Source organism: Equus caballus, chromosome 9, assembly GCF_041296265.1.
Source record: "Equus caballus isolate H_3958 breed thoroughbred chromosome 9, TB-T2T, whole genome shotgun sequence".
In the NCBI taxonomy this organism is placed as follows: domain Eukaryota; kingdom Metazoa; phylum Chordata; class Mammalia; order Perissodactyla; family Equidae; genus Equus; species Equus caballus.
The window spans coordinates 61091381-61115084 of NC_091692.1; the positions used below are offsets into that span (position 1 = coordinate 61091381).

The 23704-nt window shown below is 36.3% G+C and overlaps 1 protein-coding gene across 10 annotated transcripts in view; it reads right to left on the reverse strand.

Annotated features, from left to right (window-relative positions):
• RGS22 (regulator of G protein signaling 22) overlaps positions 1 to 23704 on the reverse strand; it is a 165402-nt gene that overhangs the window by 92204 nt on the left and 49494 nt on the right. For 4 of the 10 annotated variants that reach the window (XM_070222408.1, XM_070222405.1, XM_023648763.2 and 1 more), the window contains 6 exons: positions 17869 to 18090; positions 12466 to 12551; positions 11651 to 11819; positions 8857 to 8986; positions 6379 to 6994; positions 4644 to 4829 (listed from right to left, as the gene is read on the reverse strand). In XM_070222408.1, the coding sequence (XP_070078509.1) occupies positions 4644 to 4829; positions 6379 to 6994; positions 8857 to 8986; positions 11651 to 11819; positions 12466 to 12551; positions 17869 to 18090 (1409 nt within the window). The remainder of the gene's footprint in view (positions 1 to 4643; positions 4830 to 6378; positions 6995 to 8856; positions 8987 to 11650; positions 11820 to 12465; positions 12552 to 17868; positions 18091 to 23704) is intronic. The other 6 variants (XM_070222406.1, XM_070222404.1, XM_070222410.1 and 3 more) reach the window with 2 other exon arrangements.

A 23704-nucleotide genomic window follows, 5' to 3' on the forward strand; every position in this document is an offset into this window, starting at 1 on the left:
GATAGTTACAAAGTGATAATATTCATTAAACTATTTATGTTTCGGTTTGAATTTTAAACAGTACATAGGATTTAGCTAGATCAAGAAAAAAATGGAAGAGAAGATTCTGGGAAAATGGCAATGTCAGCAATATTGTTTTTCTACCTCTCAGAATCCCTCCATAAAAAATGGACAGGACAGCGGCCGGCCCCATGGCCGAGTGGTTAAGTTCACATGCTCTGCTTCAGCTGCCCGGGGTTTCACCAGTTTGGATCCTGGGCATGGACATGGCACTGCTCATCAGGCCATGCTGAGGCGGCGTCCCACATAGCACAACCAGAAGGACCACAACTACAATATACAACTATGTACTTGGGGGCTTTGGGGACAAGCAGAAGAAGAAAAAAAGAAGATTGGCAACAGATGTTAGCTCAGGTACCAATCTTTAAAAAAAAAATGGACAGGACAACTAGATAGCAAAACCAAAAACTCACGGACATCTACAACAAAATGTTAATGTGAGAAGGTATCCCCACATACACCAAAATACGAGCAGGTGGGTACAGACTACTATCAGCCGTAAGACCTGCATGGTATTAGTGAGTAGATGAAAGGAAGAAGGAAGAGTCTGATGGACCTGAGAATGAATGGAGGAGCAGCAAAATGGCCAGAGAAGAACAGCAGGCCAATCTGAGATTAGCAGCTGAGACTGAAAGGGCTTTTGCCCTCTCTGATACTGAGCGAGTACACACAAAATTCAATCATGTTTTTATTTACCAACAATGAAGAACTGGAAAGCTAAATTTTAAAAATATGAACTGTGATGTATGAAACAATTGGGACACATTATGCATTATGCTTCAAAGGCATTATGCTGACCAACAGAAGTCAGTCTCTAAAGGTTACATACTCATGACTTCATTTATATGACATTCTCAAAAAGACAAAACTACAGTGACAAAGAATGGATCAGTGGTTGCCAGGGGTTAGGAATGGAGGAAGAGTGTAATGGGTAGTATGAGAGTATTTTGGGGTGACAGAATTGTTTGTATCCTGATTGTTGTGGTGGTTATATGAATCCATACAATTTAACTTTACTATATGTTAGTGTAAAACATAGAAAAGAAGGAAAGAGGAAGAATAGCCTTTTCAATAAATGAGGATAAGCAACTAGATATCCATAAGCAAGAAAAAAAGAAAAAGAAACCAAAACAACTGAACCTTGACTTAAACCTCACATCTTATGCAAAAATTAACTCTAAATGCACCACAGACTTAAATGTAAAACATAAAATTGCAAGTCTTTTAGAAAAACATAGAATATCTTCAGAATCTAGAACTAGGCAAAGAGTTCTTCAGTTTGACACCAAAAGCATAATCCATTAAAGAAGTTGAAAATTGGACCTCTTCAAAATTTTAAAATCTTGCTCTATGAAGGACTCTCTTTTTATTGGTCTTTCAGATACAGTTATATTTATTCTTAATAGTAGGTGCAGGCAGTAATATTTGATGTAGGAAAGTTTGCATTAGTTGAATCAACTTGGCCGAAGAGCTATTTGCCCCTACCCTAGTGAAATGTTTGGAGCAAAACTTATCTGGAACCATTCATTTAGAGACAGTCTGCAATACACCACCCTCCCAGGGAAAATCCCACATGTGATTAACTTCAGAATTTCTCCTGAAAGTTCTTTTCTTTCTTGCCCTCATGAACTTCTGTTGTTTGGTTTGACCTTTCTTTTCTTTTCCCCAGTGAATTACTCTCCATAATTGAGTATGGTAACTTGAGTTTCTGAAAGCTGCATTTTCCATTTCCACCTCCAATTCCAGTCCATTCACCACAGGGTTCACTCTGCTTCCACATTTGTAACTTTCTTCCACATTGATGAGAATTCTGGATCCCAATATCCACAATATCTTTACTTACTTGCTTAATTGAAATTATTGGTTTATTATAAAAGGATATAACTCAGGAACAGCCAGGTGGAAGAGATGTATAGTGCAAGGTAAGCGGGAAGGGGTGTGGAGATTCCATGCTCTCTGAGTGTGCCACTCTCCCCAAATCTCCCTATGCTGACCAACCTGGAAGCTCTGGAAGACCCTTTTAAGAAGGAAAGCTCATCTTTGAAAAGACAAGCTAAAGACTTGGAGAAAATATTTGCAAACTCCATTATCTGACTAATGATTAGTATTTAGAATACAAAAATAACTCTAAAACTCAACAATAAGAAAGAAAACAATCCAATTAGAAAATGGATAAAATAGATAAATATTTCACTGAAGAGAATATTCAAATGGCAAATAAGCAAATGAAAAGAGGTTCAGCATCACTAACCACTGGAAAATTGCAAAGTAAAATCACAATGAGATATCACTACACACTTATCAGAATGGCTAAAATAGAAAATTGTGACAACACCAAACAATAGCAAGGATGCAAAGAAACTGGACCATTCATGTACTGCTGGTGGGAATGTAAAATGATACATTAACTCTGGAAAATAGTTTGGCAGTTTCTTTTAAAACTGAAAACAGACTCACTATATGACCCACTAATCTCACTCTTGGATATTTACTCCAGAGAAACGAAGGCTTATGCTCATGCAGAAACCTGTATATGAATGTTTATAGCAGTTTTATTAGTAAGAGCAAAAAACTGGAAACAACTCTAATGTCCTCCAATGGGTAAATGGATGTATAATATCTATACAATAGAATACTATTCAGCAACGAAATAAAAGTATTGATACACACAACAATTTGGATGGATCTCAAGGGAATTATGCTAAATGAAAAAAGATAATCCCAAAGATTATACAAATTGTATTATTTCATTTATATAATATTAGTTTATATTAGTGGTTTCCAGGAGTTAGATGGGGGTAGAGCGGGAGGGAGGGAGGTGGGTGTGATTATAAGAGAGCAGTACAAGGGATGCTTGTGATAATGTAACTGTTCTGTATCTTGACTGTAGTGATGAATGCATGAATCTCTAACGTGCTATGTGGCTGACCCCGTGGCTGAGTGGTTAAGTTCGCGAGCTCTGCTTCAGCAGCCCAGGTTTCGCCAGTTCGACTCCTGGGCGCGGACATGGCACGGCTCATCAAGCCATGCTGAGGTGGCATCCCACATGCCACAACTAGAAGGACCCATGACTAAAAAAAAAATACACAACTATGTACTGGGGGGCTTTGACAGAAAAAGGAAAAATAAAAATAATGCGATAAAATTGCATTGAACTAACTATACACATAGACATAAATAAGTGCATGTAAAACTGGTAAAATATGAAAAAGATTGATGAGTTGTGCCAATTTCCTCATTGTGAAACTATACTAATTATGCAAGATGTTACCATTGGGGGAAAGTGGATGAAAGATATACAAAATCTCTTTGTATTATTTCTTACAACTGCATATAAATCTACAATTATCTCAAAACAAAATGTTAAATTAAAAAAAGGAAAGCTTCTACTATATTAGTAATGTTTTATTAAGTTGGGTGGTGTGTACATAGGTGTCCACTGTAGTATAATTTATACCTTTCTGTATGTCTTAAATATTTAAGAATAGAAGTTTTTAAAGAAAGAAAGAGAAAAACAACATTCTCTCTCAATATGGAAAAGTACAAAGCATACAAGTAATCTGGAACACCTAGATGAGAGATGATGCCAGAGAATTGGGCAAGGGACAAATCATGACGACCTTATTTGCTAACTTAAGGAATCTGAACTTTACACTGAAAACTTTGGGGTAATAGTGAAAGATTTGAAGCAGAGAAGTGACATACTCAGATCCACCAGAGCCAGAGTGGACAGCTCACTGATCCGCAAATGACATGCATTTTTCCTACTATGTCCATTCTCTTTTCCTTGCTTAGAGTCTCTCGACTCCCAGGTGAAATACTACTTCTTCTCTGTATCTGTGCATTCACCATACTTTTTTTTATTATACTCATTTCATATATATGCTCCTCCCACTAGACTATAATCACTAGATTTGACCATGTTTTACTCTTACATCCTTAGCATAACACTTGGCCTATAGTAACTGCTCAAAAACGTTTGAGAGGGGCCAGCCCCAGGGCCGAGTGGTTAAGTTCATGAGTTTCGCTTCAGCAGCCCAGGGTTTTGCTGGTTCAGATTCCCGGACATGGACATGGCATCGCTTGCTCATCAGACCATGCTGAGGCAGCGTCCCACATGCCACAACTAGAGGAACCCACAACTGAAATGTACAACTATGTACTGGGGGGATTTGGGGAGAAAAAGCAGAAAAAAAAAAGATTGGCAACAGTTATTAGCTCAGCTGTCAATCTTTAAAAAAAAAGTTTTAGATAATAAATCTGTAACCCTAGCTACATGTACACACATGCAGACACACACACATCAATTTGATGAGATACCAACCATAAGAAAGTCAGATGTAGAAGGATGGGATCACAAAGTTAAAATGGAGCTTAAGTACTGTCCAGCTTTATCATGGATTTTAAGTCCCCTAAACATACAAATTATCTAAAGGATAAGTACTTTAATGAGGGCCAAACATATAATAATCTTATCATTTTAAATTTCCATAAATTATATATCCACAAGATAAAAAGTATAACTTGTAACTACCCTAAGAAAAGTGAAAACAAATACCTTTGATTAACATTATTTTTCTTACCAATACAGAAGTAAGGGTTTTAAAACCTCAGTCTGAATATTTTTTAAGTGTTTTTCATTCCACTGAGATCCATCTAGCAGTTTCAATTTTGATAAGATTTCTGCAGAAAGGTAGTAATCTCCACTGCTCACTAGATAGCATTTTTTCATTTTCTCAAGATGTCTGAAATAAAACACATACACACATCTACACACACATTGATACAATATTCAACTAGCCAAATATTTTCACTTCTAAAATGTTTCAGACAAGTAATGAACTATCTCAAAAGCAACACTGAATTACAGGGGTACCAACGTGGAGATAAAAGTGTTTCTCACAGTTATGGGAAAGGGAAGGGTATTTTTGGTAGGTTGAACAACAGCTTCGCAAAGATGTCTATGTCTTAATCCCCAGAACCTGTGAATGCTACTTTACATGGTAGAAGGGATTCTGCAGATCCCTTCAGATGTCATCAGGATTTTAAGAAGACTATCCTGGATCTTCTAGGTGATCCTAACATAATCACAAGAGTCCTTCGAAGAGGGAGATGGGAGAGTCAGAGTCATAGAGAAAAGATGTGAGGATAGAAGCAGAGGTCAGAGAAGAGAAGATGTTATGCTCTTGGATTTGAAGAGGGAGGAAGGGGTCGCCAACCAAGGAAAGTAGGTGGCCTCCAGAAGCTAGAAAAGGCAAGGAAATGGATTCTCCCCTAGAGCCTCCAGAGGCAATGTACACCTGCATACTCATTTTAGACTTGTAACCTTCTAATTGTAAGATAATAAATTTGTGTTGCTTTAAGCCTCTAAATTTGTGGTACTTTGTTACAGCAACAATAGAAACTAATACTGTATTGATCCTGAAGAACCTATGTAGGTTATTTGCAGATAACTTCCCTAATATGTCTTGAAAAGGGGTAGTGGTGTTCCACGCCATGATTAATCAGGCCATGTTTCATAATCACCCCTTTGGTAATCCCTGCTTTTATAACTGTGAACAACAATGAGCTCTATGATCTGAAAGCCACTGAAATAATTGGAATAATCCAGTCACTAGACCATACGCAGTCAACCTCTTGATGGGAATTGCAATCTACTATAGTTGATCTGCTTCAAAGCAGATCAAGAGAATACAGACACAAGAAGGACTTTCCTAAAGCAAGGTCTTTTTAAGGTTCTTAAGACTTACAGTAATCTAAAACATATGGAGTGGCCAAAAAGAGACACGTAACCAATCAGACCTCTAAGAGGCTCTCGAGGGTATCCAGTGTGATATCTAGTGGATATCTCATTCAGATATGAATGTCTGAGTGGCATCCAACTAAAGATCGTGGAATTTGTTAACCGAGCAAACTGGTAGGAACAGCAGGCCCTTACACTGGCATAAGGTATCTTTTATATAAGGTAGCTTATGCCAGTATGGGTATACAATTGATAAATTATTTTTTTCTATAAAAATACATCACTAGAGTGTTATAAAAATAAAATAGAATAATTAATTTGAGAGCAAGTTTAAAATCTATGGGAAGAAACATTATGCAAACCCGAATAATTGCTACTATTAGTATCTGAAAGCTATGAAATCATAGAAGCAATGAAATCAATATTATAATAAAATAAATTTTACTGTTATTCATTCCTCTAAAAGTATACATTTTTATATTTATTTCAGGCTTTCTGCCTGGGCTGAAATGACCCAAACTAATATTCCATAATTTGTTTTTAAAACTATTGAAAAATAAAAAATAGAAAAATACCTTTGACGCCTTCCAGGATCCTTAAGAACTTTTAACCTCTCAATATCCATCCACAGCCAGCAATATCTCTCTCCTGATGTGCCTTTTATAAATTTCTTAAATCTTTCAAACTCCTTTCTATTGCCAATGTCGTAAGTTTTGTGAGAAATCCACCAGTCAGCCCTGCTTTCTGGCCCAATGCTCTCACTCTTTGAACTTGCTTGTTCTAACATCTCTTCTGACTTTTCCTTTTTGGTTTGAACTGTTTTACTTAACAAAACATTCTTGCCAGGGATAGGCTCAAAACGCTCATCAAACACCACTTCTGTTACATTTTTGAAATTTATGTATCCTGGGCTTTCTCTAAATGGCTCTCCAAGAACTTGATAAATTGCTACTCTCAAAATAAAGGTTACATAAGATTTTAAAAATTCTTCACATGTTGAAAAGTGCAATGTCAAGCTTTCATTAACATCCTGTTGCTTTTCAAGGTATTCTCTCAGAAGAGCTTGAGAAGGAGTATCTTGTAGAGATATAGATCCATCTTCTTCTTCTTCAAATTCAGAAATTAATCTAGTGGTTTTAGATGAGTCCTTTTTTGTCCTGGGGTGAACTCCATCATCAAAGATAAAACTCTCTGTATTAAATCATAAAAGGCTATTAGATCAAATACGAATGCACAAGTTTTTTTAATTATTAACTAGATGTTATAGAGACAGAATGGCAAACGGATTTAATCAAAGGTCGTGACTGCATGGACCAGTGTCTTAAGGAGTCTAAAGCGACATTTGGGACCAGTAGAGAAAAAATTGCCAACAGGGATTAGCTATATCTCCCCTGGACATGTAAGGAGATAATGGTGGCAGATGAACTAAATAGGTGACACCCCTAATACAGAGGATCTTCAAAATGACTTTATACACTTTTAAAATGTAATATTTCAGGCTAATATAGAATGTCAATATGTATAGGCCAAGTCTATTAAAGAATTACATTAAACTATTGTATGTGCTTTATTATTTCATGTTGTATGATAAAGTAAAATTAGCTGCCATAGATGATGAGACAACAGATGAACAGATCAGAACTGGAGTCATATCAGTAACTTAAAAAAATTCACTATTTTATCAGAAAGATTCAATTACTATCATATTTACAACCTATCATTAAAATTATAAAATGGGATAAAGTACGTATGAAAGCTGACAAATACATATGGGTTGTTTTTACACATTTTCGAAAGATATAGTCTTTAGCTCCTATTTTCTCTTTCTTTCAGAAATCAGTTAAACATCTGATGTCAGTGATTTCACATGGTAAATCTACCCCTTGAAATGCCATGGATCAGGAAGACTCTGTTGTCATCTGTGTCCCACTCTCAATGGGCATTTTCTCAGTAATAGATTTCAAATCTCAATGAGCTGGAAATGTTTTATTACAATTTTTATTGAAAACAAACCAAATTTCCCCAATACTGAGAGATAGGACTCTTGCAAACCTGTGAAAGGATATTGTGTATACACTCAATCCCACAGAACTGAAGGTAGAGAGCAGGCTGGCATTTTTGCTTACCACCTTCCTGCTACCCTTTCTTGTTCTGTTTCCTATCTTCACTATCTTTATCCTTCAATTTTCCACTTTACCATTTTGGGAAAACAGCAAGAAACTTAATAACTCAGCCATTTTCAATTAGGGAGATTATTTTCCTCTTTACCTAGATTTAGTTTCTAGGTAAACCCAGATTTCTAGAGAATCAAGAATCAATTCTAGTGAACCCAGATTTATTGTCCCCAGAGGTTGCTTATACTTTTCAACGTAATTAGGTAAGAACTGTTAGTGAATTGCTGAGTTCCTCTCCTGAATCACATTGCTTGATGTTTTCTTCTAGAAATATCACGTTAATGACTCCCATTTCCGGAAGGTTCCTTCTTTTTTTATGTAAAATTGGCATCATCCACAAAAGTTCCCCACAGTAGAAATTTATCTGCCTTTCAAGGTGAAAAATAGTCTGAACTTAAAAATGGAAGGAAAACTCAAGTTCCAGGAATGACTATTGACTTTTAAAGAGGAGAGAAATGTTGCACCCACTTTATTTCAAAGGCTTAATAATAAGAATTTGTAAACTGTGATAGGAAATAAAGATAAGACGAACATTTATTAGACTGCCTATTAGGCACCAAGCATGAGGCCAGGCATTTTCTCTACATTTAGTATGTACCATTATTCTAATCTTACAGATGAGAGAAGCAAGGCTTCCAGAAGCAGAATAATGTACCAAAGTCACACAGATAGTAAGTATGGGAGCTGGGTTCTAAATTCATCCTCTTTTCACTATACCAACCTGCCTCTCAAAAAAACAGTAGAAAGTGGAATTGGGGGTCAGGAGGAGGAAATAATTTTTTCTGCCCAACCACAAAGTGTTGTACTGTAAGATTAGAATAACAACAACAGATGACTTAAGGAGGAGTTCTGAAGTCATTCTTATCCTTTTCTGCTTACCAGAAACAGATGAAATAACTGGTGATTCAATTTTGTTGTGGAATACACAAGACGGAAGTGAAAAGGTGGATACTGTTTGCTGACTTTGTTTTGCTAACGCAAACCAATCTTTCGTTTGAGTATAGGAGGCCTAGGAAGAAAGAAACACATCCATTTAACATAAGATTAGCAGTATTCTTACAATCACAAACCTGGACAAATCATTATGATAATATTCAATTTGCATAGTACAATATGCAAAGGAAAAATTATGCCATGAAATAAAAGAATGTTGTATACAGAAAAATTCATTAGCTAACAGAATAAAGGGAAGGAAATTTCAATTCAGATCATTTTCATATTAGATGACCAAAGGAAAAAAATGAGCTCAATACCCATCAAATTCTCCACTCTTCCACCAGAGGCATGCAACCACACTTTCTGGCTTCACTACTAAGTTATGCCATCTAACTTTAACTTGGCAGTCATCATGACTCATCAGTCCTTGGATGCATCTTTTGCCAGCTACTCCCATTTATGACTTTCCCAATTATTTCAGGCCCCCAATTCTGTCTGACCAGGCTCAGTGCTTTTAACAACTCTTCCCTAATATAACAGACTTACTCTCAGTAGCACTGGAAACCTCTCCAAGCTCAACTGTCCCTTTGCCTTAGATTCAGTTTTCACAACTTTGCTTGGATTGGATACTTCCTGAAGACTTGTTTCCTGATTCTACCTGCCCCTCAACGTAGCCTTCAGCTTTTCCTTTGCTTTGTGTATCCTTGAGCCAGCTGAACCTCAGCTTCTAGAACCCCAGTCCTAAGAAGCCCCTATCTCAGCTTTCCTGGGAAAATCCCTCTGCCTGCCTCTCTCAGTAATGTCCTCACCTGTTTTTCTAAGATAATCCAAGTTGTTCAACAGAAGCAGAGAAAGGAGTGTCCAGCATTACTCTCATTTCTCACTTTACCTTTCTCCAACTGAGTCAGCTGGTTGGCCCTTAGCCTAAGGAGCATTCACAGAAGAAGCAGGGCTCAAATGGAATAGCTATTGTTCCCTGACTATTATGCAGAATTAGTAGGGCAAGTCAGGCCACACAATGAGTTCAAAAGCAAAAGAGAGAAGTGAGAGATGCCATCTGTGTAGTCACTGCCCCTCTTAGAGGTAAGGTTTCCTGGTAGATAAAAGCTTTGAAAGACTCTAATTTCCTTTTGTTCCCTCTTTTCTTTCCTTTAAAACCAAGTCATTCACTATTAATTATATATTCATTCAACATATATTTATTGAGTGACTACTCTATTCCAAGCAGTATCCTAAGCACTGAGAAGAGGCCAAAATAATTAAGTAACTTTCAAGGAATTGAGAGAGACCAATAAGAAAGAGTTCTTGCTATTTTAACTGCACAAAAAAGAGAGTAGAAGATGGGGCAGAAAGAACTAGTCAGACATAAAAGCAGTTAACTATTCCACTTTATACTCTTAAGAGATGGGTCACTTGTCCATGTTTAGATGGTATAACTGAAGGCTCAAAGAAATGTTACTGATTAGCATAAAGAGGAATCTCTATCTATAGTCATGGTTTAAATGATTTCAAGGCCCAAAGAACTTTGAATTCTCAAAATTCAAAAGCTATTAAAAACACAACACACAGTTAAAGTATTAATCAAGTGGAGAGAAATGAGTTCTTTAACCACTGAAAACAGCAAAAGTAAACTCTCTTGGATTTTATTGTCTTATATTTGATTAAATCTACATGTAAGGAATCAGAATTTATTCTCCTAGATTGATTCCTCCCTTTGCATATTTATTGACCTCTATTATCAGTACATATTTTTACAACATTCCTGACATTTCTATAATATATAAGTTAAGAAAAGAAATAAATGCTTAAAAATAAGTAAAAGAGAGAAGAAAACTGTGCCTTTGATACATCTCTAAGCTTTATTCAGTGGAAATAATGGGATTGGCATAATGTTAAGCATTTTTGCCAAATATTAGTGATAGAAATGCTAAAGTACAAAATTAAATAGGGACTATACATGAAAAAAAATGTTCAAGTAAGATATGATGTCTCTCCATTACAACAATGATGGCAAATAGTTTTCCCCTTGCAAGACATCTTTGATCAATCGCAAGTGCCTGCTTAGAGCGCTGTGTTGAAAAGAACTTGGAGCCAAGGCCTAGCTCAGCAGGAAAACTGCCATGATTGACTAGCAATGTCTGTCATGAATAGAAACTAGAAGAACAGTGACACATGGGCTACATACTTGCAATTCCTGATTTTGTACAGAACTCTGTATTAGAAATGTGTTCCCAGAGAGAAGATCTGATAATTAGAGGCCAAAGATCAAAGAACAGTTTTCACTACACCACGACTCTACCAAAGGACATTTGATTCTAGTTGAGACCTCTTCAAATCCACTCATACAACCCAACAATTCTCCAATCATGGAGGAAAAATTTATAACAGTTAAACAGTAATGCATTTTTACTACTGAGGAATAATCTTGACAATAGGGAGAAGACCCAATTTATCATCGTTTTCACAAAAGGTGCAGAACCCAAAGAATAAAAATTTTGTAATGCACAATGAAACCATAATTCAAGTTACCTTTGATTCCCAGGCAACACTGAGCATGTTCTTCAATCTTGCAAGGATAATAATTTGAATTACATTTCAGGTGAAACAGTGCAGAGCAAATGACTCAGCACAAATCCACAAGAATTTTTGCTAAATCTACTTTAGAAGTATTTGAAATCATTTTCTCTGTGAAGTTTCATTGAAGAGCCAAGTCATGAAGAAACACTCATACTTTTACCTCGCCAAGAGAAATGTAGAACTTTTTCATAATTATAACATTGTCTTCTTCAATGGCAGGAGGTGGTGGACTGGGTGGTTTTTTCAGGACCCAGGGAGAAAAATCTGTGCCTAGTGTGATATTCATGCCTGATCCACTCCATCTTACTTGTGAGACCAATTTGGCTAACCTGCATTTTAGAAACCATACAAACTTGAAATAAGTTTCAAATATGCTAGAATTCAGGAAAAAAAAAAGCTAAAAGTTTATTTTGTATATTCAAGCCAATCTCCCCTCCTAACTCTGCAGGATGATTCTCTTAGGATCTACTAAAATTAATGGTTTATTCATAGAACTACTAATTAATAATTATTCTGTTTCAATTTATTTTATTTCAATTTAAAATATAGTTGTTCTACGCAAAGGTCAAATTTTAGTAAAATTTCAGAATGTTTAGGTACTAACACTTTAAAAGTCAGGGAGTATAAAAGAAAAACTTGGCCCTGGAATATGACATCTGTCTTTTTCATAGCACACTTATACTCATTTTTTAACACTCTGCACATAAATACCATCATCACAAGTAGATAATTTTTAAAATATAATGATCAAAGAAGCACGACTAAAGTACGTTTATTGGGTACTGTTTCTGTGAAATACCTTTGGAAAACTTAAGTGATTTTTACCAAAGCTCTATCATTCTTATAATATAGCAAGTGAAATACAAACTCCAATGAGTTTAAAGATGTACAGTTTTGTTAAGAAAGTACAGAAAAATGATTTTAGGTGAAAAAAATAGACATTTAAAAATATCTATACTGATAGGCTTACAATACCTGTATTCAAAGTAGCAATCGCTTTCCAGAAATGCTGGAAGTCTTTCTTTTTTGATCCACTGAATACCCTGTTCACGACTGAGACACTGTTAGAGGACAAGTGAAAAAGAAAGAGCATCAAAGAAAATCACCTTTTGGGACAACTAAGGCCTAATCAATAGAGCAATAACGACCTCTAGCTAGTACAAGGAGCCCTGCCTCTACCTTCTATTTGCACAGGAGAAAGCAAGAACCCTGAGTCACAAATTTGAAGCCACTTCTTGCCTTCTGGTACTTCTCTAATTCTCTCAACAACCCTGCATCAATTATTATCTCCATTTTACAGATTAACAAACTGAATCCAGAAAAGTTAAGTAACTTATTAGAGGAGGAGGTATGAGAAAAAAGTCAGTCAGTCTCAGTATTTTCACATTTATAAAATGGGCTAAAAATAATTGCAAACAGAAAAAGAGCTAACCAGAACACTTGGTAAGGCCACTATGGTCACTGCAGGCCCCTTGGGTAAATACCAGGAGTGCAATTGCTGGATCATATGATAAGTGTGCCTATCCTGGTGGTCTAGTGGTAAAGATTTGGCCTCGGCCCGGGTTTGTTTCCCACACAGGGAGCTACACCACCCATCAGTCAGTTGTCCTACTATGGTGGCTGCATCTTGCTGTGATGCTGAAAGTGATGCCACCACTATTTCAAATACCACCAGGGTCACCTATGGTGGACAGGTTTCAGTAGAGCTTCCAGACTATACAGCCTAGGAAGAAGGACCTGGCCACCCACTTCTTAAAAAAATTGGCCACAAAAACCATATTAACAGCAGTGGAGCATTGTGTTATGTAGCACCAGAAGGTGAGAGGATACAGCAAAAAACACCAGGCAGGGTTCTGCTCTGCTGTACACGGGGTTGCTAGGAATCAGAATCGACTCAAGGGCACTAACAACAACAAATAATAAGAGTAGGTTTCATTTTGTGACCAAACTGTCTTCCAAAGTGGCTGTACCATTTTGCATCCCACCAGCAATGTGTGAGCTCCCATTGCTCCACATCCTTGCTAGCACTTGGTGGTGTCACTGTTCTGGATCTTGGCCATTCTAATAGGTATGTCGTGGTATCTCTCATTGTTTTAATTTGCATTTCCCTGATGACATATGATGTGGAGCATCTTTTATATGCTTATTTGCCCTCTCTATATTGTCTTTGGTGAAGTGTCTATTAAGGTCTTTGGTCCATTTTTTAGTTGGGTTGTTTTCTTATTGTTGAGTTTTAAGAGATTTTTTAATATTTTAGATTATAGTCATTTATCAGTTGGGTCTTTTGCAAATATTTTAAGTTTGTGGCTTGTCTTCTAATTCTCTTGATGTTGCCTTTTGCAGAGCAGAAGTTTTTAATTTTAATGAAGTCCAGCTTACCAATGATTTCTTTCATGGATCGTGTCTTTGGTATAGTAGCTAAAAAGTCACCACCACACCTGAAGTCATCTAGGTTTTCTCCTTTATTATCATCCAGGAGTTTTATAGCTTTGTGTTTTACTTTTAGGACTATAATAGACTTTGAGTTAATTTTTGTGAAGGATGTAAGGTCTGTATCTAGATTCATTTTTCTGCAGGTGGATGTCCAGTTGTTCTAGCACCATTTGTTGAGACTATCTTTGCCCCATTGTATTGCCTTTTCTCTGCTGTCAAAGATCAGTTGACTATATCTCTGGGGGTCTATTTCTGGGCTCTCTATTCTGTTCCATTGATCTATTTGACTATTCTTTCACCAATACCATACTGTCTTGTTTAGTGTAGCTTTATAATTAGTCTTGAGGTTGGGCAGGATCAGTCCTCCAATTCTTTTGCCTCTCCCCATAAACTTTAGAATCAGTTTGTCAACATCCATAAAATAACTTGCTGGGTTTTGACTGGTATTGCATTGACTCTATAGATGAAGTTGGGAAGAAGTGACATCTTGACATTATTGAGTCTTCCTATCCATGAACATGGAATATCTTCCATTTATTTAGTTCTTCTTTGATTTTGGTCATCAGAATTTTCTAGTTTTCCTCATATAGATCTTGTACATATTTTGTTAGATTTACACCTAAGTATTTCATTTTTGGGGGTGCTAACAGTAGTGTTTATTATTATGGTAGATGGTATTGTTATGGTAAATGGTATCGTGTTTTTAATTTCAAATTCCACTTGTTCATTGTTAGTATATAGGAAAGCAATTGACTTTTGTATATTAATCTTGTATCCTACAATCTTGCCATAATTGCTTACTACTTCTAGATTTTTTTTGATTCTTTCAGATCTTCTATATAGATGATCATGTCATCTGTGAACATTTTTATGTCCTCCTTCCCAATCTGTATAACTTTTATTTCCTTTTTTTGCCTTATTGCATCAGCAAGGACTTCCAATACGATGTTGAAAACAAGTGGTGAGAGTGATATCTTTGCCTTATACCTGTTCTTAGTGGGAAAGCTTGAGTTTCCCACCATTAAGTATGATGTGGGAAGATTTTTAACTATGAATCCAATTTCTTTAATATATTTAGGACCATTCAGATTATCTATATCCTCTTGATTGAGCATTATTAATTTGCATCTTTCAAGGAATACATCCATTTCATTTACATTGTTGAGTTTATGGACATAAAGTTGTTCATAAAATGCCCGTATTTTCCTTTGAATGTCTGTAGCATCTGTAGTGATGTCCCCTCCTTCATTTACGATATTAATCATTTATATACTCTTTCATTTTTTTCCTCATCACTCTGGCTAAAAGTTTATCGATTTCATTCCATTTTTTCAAAGAACTAGCCTTTATTTTCCTTGATTTTCTCTCATTTTGCTGTTTTCAATTTCATTTATTATATTCTTTATTTCTTTACTTTGGGCTTAATTTTCTTTTTCTAGTTGCCTAAGATAGAAGCTTAGGTCATTGATTTGAGAACTTTAGTTTTTTCTAATAAGCACTTAATGCTATAAATTTACCTCCAAATACTTATTTAATTGCATTCCACAAATTTTATGTTGTATTTTAATTTTTATTCAATTCAACATAATTTCTGATTTCCCTTGGGACTTACTCTTTAACCTATGGGCTCTTTAGAAGTGTGTTGTTTAATTAATTAAATATTTGGGGATTTTCCAGATATCTTTCTGCTACTTTATAGTTTAATTTTGTTATGATCATAAAACATTTTTTCATGGTTCCAAATCTTTTAAATTTGTTGAAATTTGTTTTATGGCCCAGAACATGGTCCAAATGTACTTGAACAAGAATGTGTACACTGCTGTTGTGGGTTGAAGTGATCTATAAACATCAATCGGATTGACTTGGTTGCTAGTGTTGTTCAGCTCTAGTGTATCTTTATTGATCTTCTGTCTATTTTTCCTATAAATTACTTAGAGAGCAGTGTTTAAGTTTCCAGCTGTAACTGTGGATTTGTCTATTTCCCCTTTCAGTGCTATCAGCTTTCATTTCACATATTCTGAAACTCTGTTGTTAGGTGGGTATGTATTATGGGTTTTTTTGCTTTCTTGGTGAATACCAATTCACCCTTTATCATTATGCAATGTCTCTCTTTATCCATAGCAAGATTTCTTATTCTGAAGTTTTTGTTTTTGTTAGTGCCATTGAGGTGATTCAGACTCCTAGCAACCCTGTGTACAGCAAAGCTGAACCCTGCCCAGTCTTTTTGCAGTGTCTGCTGCTATTCAAAGGGTTTTCATGGCCAATTTTTTCAGAAGTGGGTGGCCGGGTCCTTCCTCCTAGTCTGTCTTAGTCTGGAGGCTCTGCTGAAACCTGTCCACCATGGATGACCCTGCTGGTATTTGAAACACCAGTGGCATAGCTTTCAGCATCACAGCAACACACAGCTGCCATAGTATGACAACCAACAGATGAGTGATGTGGTTCCCCAACTGGGAAACAAACCCAGGCAGCAGTGGTGAGAGTGCTCACTTTTAACCACTGGAGCACCAGTTCTGAAGTCTACTTCGTCTAACATTAATAGAGCCACTCCAACTTTCTTTAACTTAGTAACTGCATAGTATATCTTTCCCCATTCTTCTAATTACATGTATTATATTTAAGGTGAACTTCTTACAGACAGAAAATAGTTGGGTCTTTCTGTCATATCCCATCTAACTCTGACTTTTAATTGGGGTGTTTAGTCCATTTAAGTTTAATGTAATTATTTTTGTATATTAATAATGTGCTACTAATTACTGATGTGATTTGTTTAAAATCTACCATCTTGTTTTCTATTTGTTCCATATATTCTTTGTTCTTTTTTTCTCATTTTCTGTCTATTTTTGGTTTGAGTATATTTTTATTCCTTTTTATCTGCACTATTATTATATTATTTATATCTATTTTTTTAAATTTACATTGTTGCCTTGCTGTTTACAATGCATATATTTAATGAATCATAGTCTACCTTCAAGTCAATCAAATAAGGTCACCTAGTAGATCTTTTTGAGAAACTTGCATCAAAACACATAACTCAAGTTAAGAAGTTCCTAAATAGCTTTCGTTTAACAATAAAGAAATAGGCTATAAAGACCTCCATGAAATAAAAAATTTCTATTCACTAAAGGAAGTGAATAAACCAATAAATATCAGTCACACCTAGTAAAAGAATTTTTTTAACAATTTAGGTACTACTATATAGTTCAGAATATATTTCCTTGTTTTAACTTCAAAACAATTCTGTAATATAGTTATCATTACTATTTTTATTTTTAGCACTTATAAAAAGATTTATAAATACTATTATTATTATTAATGCATTTAATTTGATGGACATAAGAAAGATAGAAACATAGCTGAATTCAGTAAAAGAAGAATTGAAGAAAATTCAGGCTGGAGAAGAGTTATGTCTTAAGCATTATACCTATTTCAGCCTAGTCAGTTGAAGAGTCAATATCAGAACCCAGGTTTTTTTTACCTCATACTAAGGAGACAAAATCCAGAAGTTGAGGTTTGAATTTAAGACCAGGGAGGTGAGAGCCACACAACGTAACTTGGGGTCAGAAATCTCAATTCCCAGCTACTTGATAAGATGGAACCCAAATGAAATACATTCACTGTATACCCACATTTTCTAGAACACATCTAAACTATAAAGGATAGACATATTTATACTGCCCCAAATTAACCTGATATTCTAAATATTCAAAGTAAATTGTGCAAACCTTCTCATATTCATAATTAAACATCAACAAAACTGCTAGACTAAAACGACCATTTGATACGAATAAGGTGATACAGCAACTAACAAATACTATGTCTAAGCATAATTAAAATTTAATAAGTATAGCTACATTTCAGAAAGGGAAGCTCAAGGAACCTCACGTTAATCTCACTAACACTTTATCTATCTAGCAAGACATAAACCCAAATATACTTTCTCACCATAATATTGTAGTTGACATTAATGGTCTCATCTTCATAGGGGGCATTCATTTGAATAGGTTTAACATCATTCTTTCCTTTCCTTACAACATCATAGATGGGATTTCGAGGTTGCTGGTTTTGCAGAATTTTTTTCAGTTGCTTTTCCAGAAGTTGTGGAGCATTGTTAACTACTTCAAAAACTCCATAATCCACATTAAATCTAATTGCCTTTGAAAAGGTCTGTAAAATAAATTTGTGGAAATACATCTTAAAATTTTTAAAAACCAGAAATTCACTGTTCCAAGAAGACTTGATACTGACATATATGCATATATACCCATACAAAGTTTTGTGTTCTTAATCATTACCTCTTTCCTTTTAGGAGTTTGGAAATCTCTTGACTACAGGTAAGGTAATGCACTGAATTCTTCCTGCCCAATGTACTTAAACCATGAGATAAGTGTCAGCATATGTTATGGCAGAAATTCCCTTTGCATAAACATCTAACCTCTTTGCTTCTTTGGAATTGGAAAGAAATACACACCTTGTCTCTATGAAGCAATGCTATCCTCTTAGAAGGGGGTGGATACTCGGGAAGAATGAGTAAAGCAAGAAGAAATAACACTCTTCTTATCTCTTTCATCCCCAGGAACCATAAAAGCTAAAGTCTCCCTTGCCCAAAAGGAGAAAATTGAGTACAATGTGTTATTCATTTAAGACTATTTCAACACCATTCCTCTCATTGTGACCAAACAAAAAAAAAATAAAGAGTGAAAGACAATAAGATTTCTGAGATTTTTCATTAATTACTAAATGCTGCCAACTTTTACTTAAAGTCAGTCAGTTAATATACAACAGTCAGGAATCTTGAGTTTGAATGCCAGCTTGCCAATTAGCAGCTCTGGGACTTTGGGTAAATCATTGAACATGTTTGGAGGCTTCAAGTGCATAACAAGTAAATGGTGGATTGACTGTGTCTTTTCCCATTTTGCCCTCCAAACCTAGAATCAGGTCCCCTTTTCAGAATATTAATTTATTTTAGGATACCTTCAGTGAACTGCCTCCTCATGCAGATTAATTTACATATTTTTAGCCAGGAGGTAGAAGACATTGAACTCCCCTAGGGAGAGCATTAATTCTTTCAAGTTTTACTAAGACATTGTTAGATGTACTATACTTAAAATTTAATAAATGGCAGGATATCATAAAATTAGTTAGAAATATGTATGTGTATATGTATATATACTCATATGTGTGTGTGTGTATATAAACATATATATGCCATGTGAGATAATATCACATCTCTGAAGTCTGACTGTCCCCCCTTCTAAGGAGTTTAAAGTGTACGGACAATAGAGTTCAATGTGAATGTCAGTTCACAGTCCAAAAAGCCTTAGGGGTAAGATTTCCCCTCAAAATGAAAAGTATAGCTCAATGAATAAGTAACAATGATTAGCAGTAAATTGTGTATAAAGTTTCCACAATAAATATATTTCATTGGTTGTCCAATGCATCTGTCTTTCAAAAACAGGATTCAAAGAGGCACCACTCACCTAAATGTCAAATATTATCTCTGAATCATACTATCACTAAACAAATAAATAAGTCTGCTGATATCAGAAACAGATTAATCTGGTTGGGAAAAGGAACTGAATTAAATTTGGTAGAGAGTGGACATCAAATATTAACTAGGGTGGGGTAAATGAAGCCTTATAATGTGAAAGACCATCTGGAAAAGATTTCTTCTTGTTCTGAGTATCCATAGAACAAGAGAACAAGCTTGACCTTTATTTATTATTTCCTTTCTTTTTTCTGCCTCCTAACCTCACACCTAGTAGCCAGAGGAGCACAAGCTGTGATAGTCCAAAGCAAAGAATGCCAATTAGTTCTACAGACAAATAAAATATTTCCTGCTAATCAAGTAAAAAATGCTCAAGTAAAAAGATTGAGGGACTGGGGCCGGCCTGGTGGCACAGCAGTTAAGTGCGCACATTCCGCTTCGGCAGCCCGGGGTTCACCGGTTCGGATACGAGGTGCAGACATGGCATTCCTTGGCCCACATATAAAGTAGAGGAAGATGGGCATGGATGTTAGCTCAGGGCCAGTCTTCCTCAGCGAAAAGAGGAGGATTGGCAGCAGTTAGCTCAGGGTTAATCTTCCTCAAAAAAAAAAAAACACACACACAAAATATTGAGGGACTGTGATACTCTGAGACTTCAGTAGCCAATCTTAAACTAGCAGTAAATAGTTAAGGTATAGTTGGTAGAAATAACAGGCGTGATAAGAACTACTGTTTACTGAACATCTACCACATGCCAGGCATGTGACGGACACTTTAAATGCACTATCTTGAATCTTTCCACATTACTGAGAAAGCTCTTTACAGAAAATGGACACTCAGGATGGTTAAGTGATGGCCTATGGACTCAGAACTATAATGTGCTAGATCAGGGCTATAAAAACAAGTCTGTCTGGTCCCAATGACAGCACGTTTCCCCTTCTTTACTATACTGCCTCACATATGATAAAACTAGCATGTGCTGACCACCTTCTCTATGCCAGGCACTGTGCTAAGTAACAACCTTATGAAGCTAGTGGAGCTAGGATTCAAACCCAAAGTGTTTTGATCCCAAAGCCTGTGTTCTGGTTTTACCAGCAAAGGCACAGAGGCATGGAAGCAGCATGATGTATATGGGTAATTTTAAGCGGTTCAATGCAGTTGGAAAATAACTAGAATAGTTTATATTTGGAATAGTTTAAGGAACAGAGGAAAGACTTGCAATAGATGACGTAGATAAGACCAGATCATGGAAGGCTTTACATGCCATTTTAAGAAGCATAGGCTTATCCTGATCCTCTGGGAAAGAGGGTGGAATAGGAAAATCCTAACTAGGGAAGTAACATAGTCTGATTTATGTTTTAGGAAGATTCTCCTGGTAGCAGTCTGGAGTTTTGCTTGCTGTCTCATGAGCTGGTGAGGTAGACTGTTCACATCCACAAGTAGAGCCATCACCACCCTCTGGGGAGGCTTGCTGTTACCTCAGAGTTACTGCTATCATAACCAGGTTTGGTGAGGTAATTAACTCTCAGGATGGGTTACTGTCCCCATTACACATAGGGGCCAGGGTAGGTTTTAAGGCAGGGAATTAGCAATTGCTTTTATTTTCAATTCACAAAGCAAAACTGCAGCTGAGAAAGATTAAATGATCTCTCCATGGCTTTACAGCAAGGCCCCTAATGAGCTTACTACAGGACTCTGGATGGTTTTTTTTTGCTAACGTCTGTTGCCAATCTTTTTTTTTTTTCTTTTCCCCAAAGGTCCCCAGTACATAGCTGTATATTCTAGTTGTAGGTCCCTCTGGTTGAGCTATGTGGAACACCGCCTCAGCATGGCCTGATGAGCAGTGCCATGTTGGCGCCCAAGGTCCGAACCAGCGAAACCCTGGGCCGCCAAAGCGGAGCACACAAACGTAACCACTAGGCCGTGGGGCTGGCCCCAGAACTCCAGATTTATGACTATGAAACTGCTTTAAACTTAGGGTTGACACATGATCTCAGTAGGGCTTGCAGCAGATCCTGTGGAGTGGCTCACTTGGGATCCATTCCAACCTCCTGAAATGCAAAGTCTGGACAACCAAAAACTATATTACCCAGACTCCCTTGTAACTACAGTTTCGCATGTGATTTAGGTTCCTGTTATTCATAGGCACTCACGAAAATAGTGGAATTCTGAACCGAGTTAAGTGGGGAAAGAGACAGAGTATATCCATTCTGAGGAAGAAAAGCTGAAGGATGTACACATATGAAAGTGAGGAGAAGAATTGGTCAAAAAGAAGTACTTTACAAAAAAAGAAAGACAAAAAGAAAACCATAATTAATCATGTTTATGATAAAATAACATGAAATATTCCTATATAAAAAAAGAAATGTAGCTATATGACTTGTTAAAATATCTATAACTTTTAAACTTAAGAATTTATTTCCATGGAATTAAAATGGGATGGAGTCTTTGCCAAGGGTAAATAAGCATTTTTCTATATAAAAAGCCATGAGTTGGAGTAGACCTCTGAAGGTCCTTAATAGCACTGTGATTCTAAGTTTATAAAAATGGCAAATAACTGATTCAAAGCTTCTCCCAGTTAACTTATTTTAACAACAAAACTTTTGAATGCCCAAGTGTCAATTATTGTCCTAAGCAAAGAGGATGCAAGATGAACAAAACATTGTTTCTGCCCTTGAAGGAACAAGTATACAGTCATTCATTTTTCTCTATGATGAAGAGTCAATGAAATACTGAAATAAGTTAAAATTAGTGTAACATGCAAATGCTAAACAGAAAATCTGTCCACAAAGACCACAGTAGTAATACTAGAATATTATATCCAGTTTAGTTACTGTACTTTAAAAGGGATTTGGCTAAACTAGAATCTATCTAGAAAAGGTTAAGCGGAATGAATAAATGGAAGAAATCTTGGGCAAATTACTTTGCTTTCCTGAGATTTACCATATAAAGGGGTTTTAACAAATAATTCTAAGGTGCCTTCCATGTTTGACACTCCATCAGTCCATGATCGTCTCTCCAGGAAAAAAAGAGTCTATATCTTCTGCTCTTCAATAAGATCACCCAATTCCCCTGTTCCTTTGTTAGTTCATTCATATATTCAACTAGCATTTACTGAATCCTTATTAAATGAGATATCATGATAGATGATATATTGCTCCATTGAGTGAGCCGATTCAGAGCATCCTCCACAAAACCCTAACTGAAATGAACATGACAAAGACCTGGCCTCAGAGTATGCTAATCTAACAAAAGAAAGATATGTAAATACACAGAGACAATAAAGGCTCACCCTACAAAGAGAATAAAGTCTAGTCAGTACATAAGGTGAAATCATATTTAGTCAAAATTATCTCTTGAAACCCTTGAAAACACCCATAAAATACAATGTTGTCCTATCTCTCACGAAGTTGATTAGTCAGTTTTTCCTCTGGCATTAAAATGGGTCACTGATTCTTCAGTTAACGACCAAGTGATGGGCTTGTGTTTAAAGTTAATCTTAAACAGAAATATATGTTTAGCACTAGAATTACTCCAAGCAAGATAATATGACTACACTATGAGAAGAAGGGGGATGAGACCCATTAAGGGAATGACAGATTCTCATCTTCCATCTCACATCCTCTCCATGATGTTCATGGATTGGTATACGTAGGTTTATGCATTAGTACAACAGACAAAACCATCCTTACTCTTTAAATCATCCTCACTGTCTCTGCAGAGTGCGAACAATTCATTTTTAGTAATAATGTGTGTATGTTGCAACTCCACTTTAACACATAATAACCACGATAGAAGTGTTTACAAAGTAGAGTGATGGCACAGAAGATCATTAACTATATTCAGGAAATTAAGGAAGTTTTATAGAGAAAATTGGGTCTTGAAGAATGAATAGGCATTCTCATCAAGCAGACTATGGAGAGAAGGGGATTCAGCAAATGAAATAGCAAGTGGGGGCCAGCCCCATGGCCGAGTGGTTGTGTTCAAACGCTCCATTTCCATGGCCTGGGGTTTTGCCGGTTCGGATCCTGGGCACAGACATGGCACCACTCGTCAGGCCATGCTGAGGCGGCATCCCACATAGTACAACCAGAGGCACTCACAACTAGAATATACAACTATGTACCGGGGGGCTTTGGGAAGAAGAAGAAAAAGAAATTGCAAGTGCATCAAGACACAGGAACACAAAATAATAGGGCACCTTTCATGAACTGCAAGCAGTTGGACATTGCTGAAGCTTAATATTCAAGGGGAGAATAACAGGATATTAGCTTGGAGAGAAAAGCAGAGGAT